The sequence below is a fragment of the Penaeus monodon genome, chromosome 15, assembly GCF_015228065.2.
Source record: "Penaeus monodon isolate SGIC_2016 chromosome 15, NSTDA_Pmon_1, whole genome shotgun sequence".
Lineage (NCBI taxonomy): Eukaryota > Metazoa > Arthropoda > Malacostraca > Decapoda > Penaeidae > Penaeus > Penaeus monodon.
The window spans coordinates 35881894-35883281 of record NC_051400.1 but is presented as its reverse complement, the minus strand read 5'-3'; the positions used below and the strand labels follow the sequence as shown (position 1 = coordinate 35883281).

The 1388-nt window shown below is 35.8% G+C and overlaps 1 protein-coding gene across 2 annotated transcripts in view; it reads left to right on the top strand.

The window, feature by feature from the left end:
• The window catches only part of LOC119581990 (monocyte to macrophage differentiation factor 2-like), an 18441-nt gene that overhangs the window by 3353 nt on the left and 13700 nt on the right, over positions 1-1388 (top strand). For both annotated transcript variants that reach the window (XM_037930177.1, XM_037930178.1), the window contains exon 4: positions 168-290. In XM_037930177.1, the coding sequence (XP_037786105.1) occupies positions 168-290 (123 nt within the window). The remainder of the gene's footprint in view (positions 1-167; positions 291-1388) is intronic.

The window sequence follows — 1388 nt, the reverse complement described above, 5'->3', positions numbered from 1 at the left end:
TATATAAGTAACAAGTTGAATTCAAAGTTTGTTAAGAAGTGCTAGGTATTTTTTGTGTATATATTTATTTGATTCCATACATCATATGTAAATTTCTTTTTTTAAGCACATATTCTTTAAACAACCTTTTAAGTAACTAATAGAAAAGCCTCACATTATCCTTACAGAAACCTTAAAGAAGTTCTCCACCGCAGTGATAGAGCTATGATCTATGTTTTTATCGCTACCTCATACACCCCATGGCTGCTGTTGCGACCCATGCCTCTGGATTCCTGGACTCTGCATTTAAGGTTTGTTTATGTTTTGGAGATCCTTGCAAGTCAGTTAGATCAAAAATGGTTGTTTTAGGCTTATGAACATGTTGGTAATTTGGAATGCTTTTTTTGAGGGATTTGAAGATCATTGATTTGTATGTGTGTGATCTTGTTGTGAATGTTTGATGCTTTGTCTATAAGGTGAGTAAAAAAGCTAGTCTTAGGATTCACAGTGCATCTGGAGGGAGTTTCACTTGTTCAACATTTCAAAAGGAGACAGGAGAATGGCTAAGATATCACTAGAAATTTTCTTAAATCAAAGACACCTCCAAGCCAGTACTCCAATTTAACTCTTACCCTGAAAAGTCATGATCATGTCCCAGCAAACTGATGATGAAAAGCTATGTTTGTGGTTCCTTACCTTCTGTACAAATTGTGTAGATGTAGAGCAAGTCATTAGCTAGCAAGCTGTTGGATTCCAGCCATGTCCTTGGCCGATGAGCTCGGAGAACAGCCAGCCAGTCAAAAAATTAAAGTTTATTTGTTCATAAGTAGATGTAGTATTTCTTGATCTTGTGGCATCGGAGAACTGCTGTTATTGAAACATTTGTTTTTGAACTGTTTATATTGTTTGGAACGAGAGTATGAGTTGTAGTTAGTATAGCTATAATCAGTGCTAATTTAAGGCATGACATTAATGTATTGTTCCCTAAGTGTTTTGCTTGTACATTTTTAAGCCTGATTGGATGAGCTGATTTGTATTAAGCTCTTACTCTCTTTTTGGAATGTAGTTATGTCAGATGATAGAACACACTCTTACTTTTTTATTGGTAGATGAGGTTGAATACTTTGGAGTAATCTGGTAGTCAAGTTATATTGTCTCTTTGAAAACCTGTACTAAAGTAAAATGATGGAATTAGTTTTGGTCCATTGACAGGATGATACTGATCATTGTAATAGTCCAGTATTTTCATCTACATCTGTCATGTTGAATTCATATAGAATAATGTGGATGATAATGCCTTTTCCTTGAGGAGACACATGTACAGGTACCTGTAGTTCTCACTCCACAGATGGCTTAGCAAGCATCCTCTGATATCTGATACCCTACAGTCCGGATGATGTGACCATGTC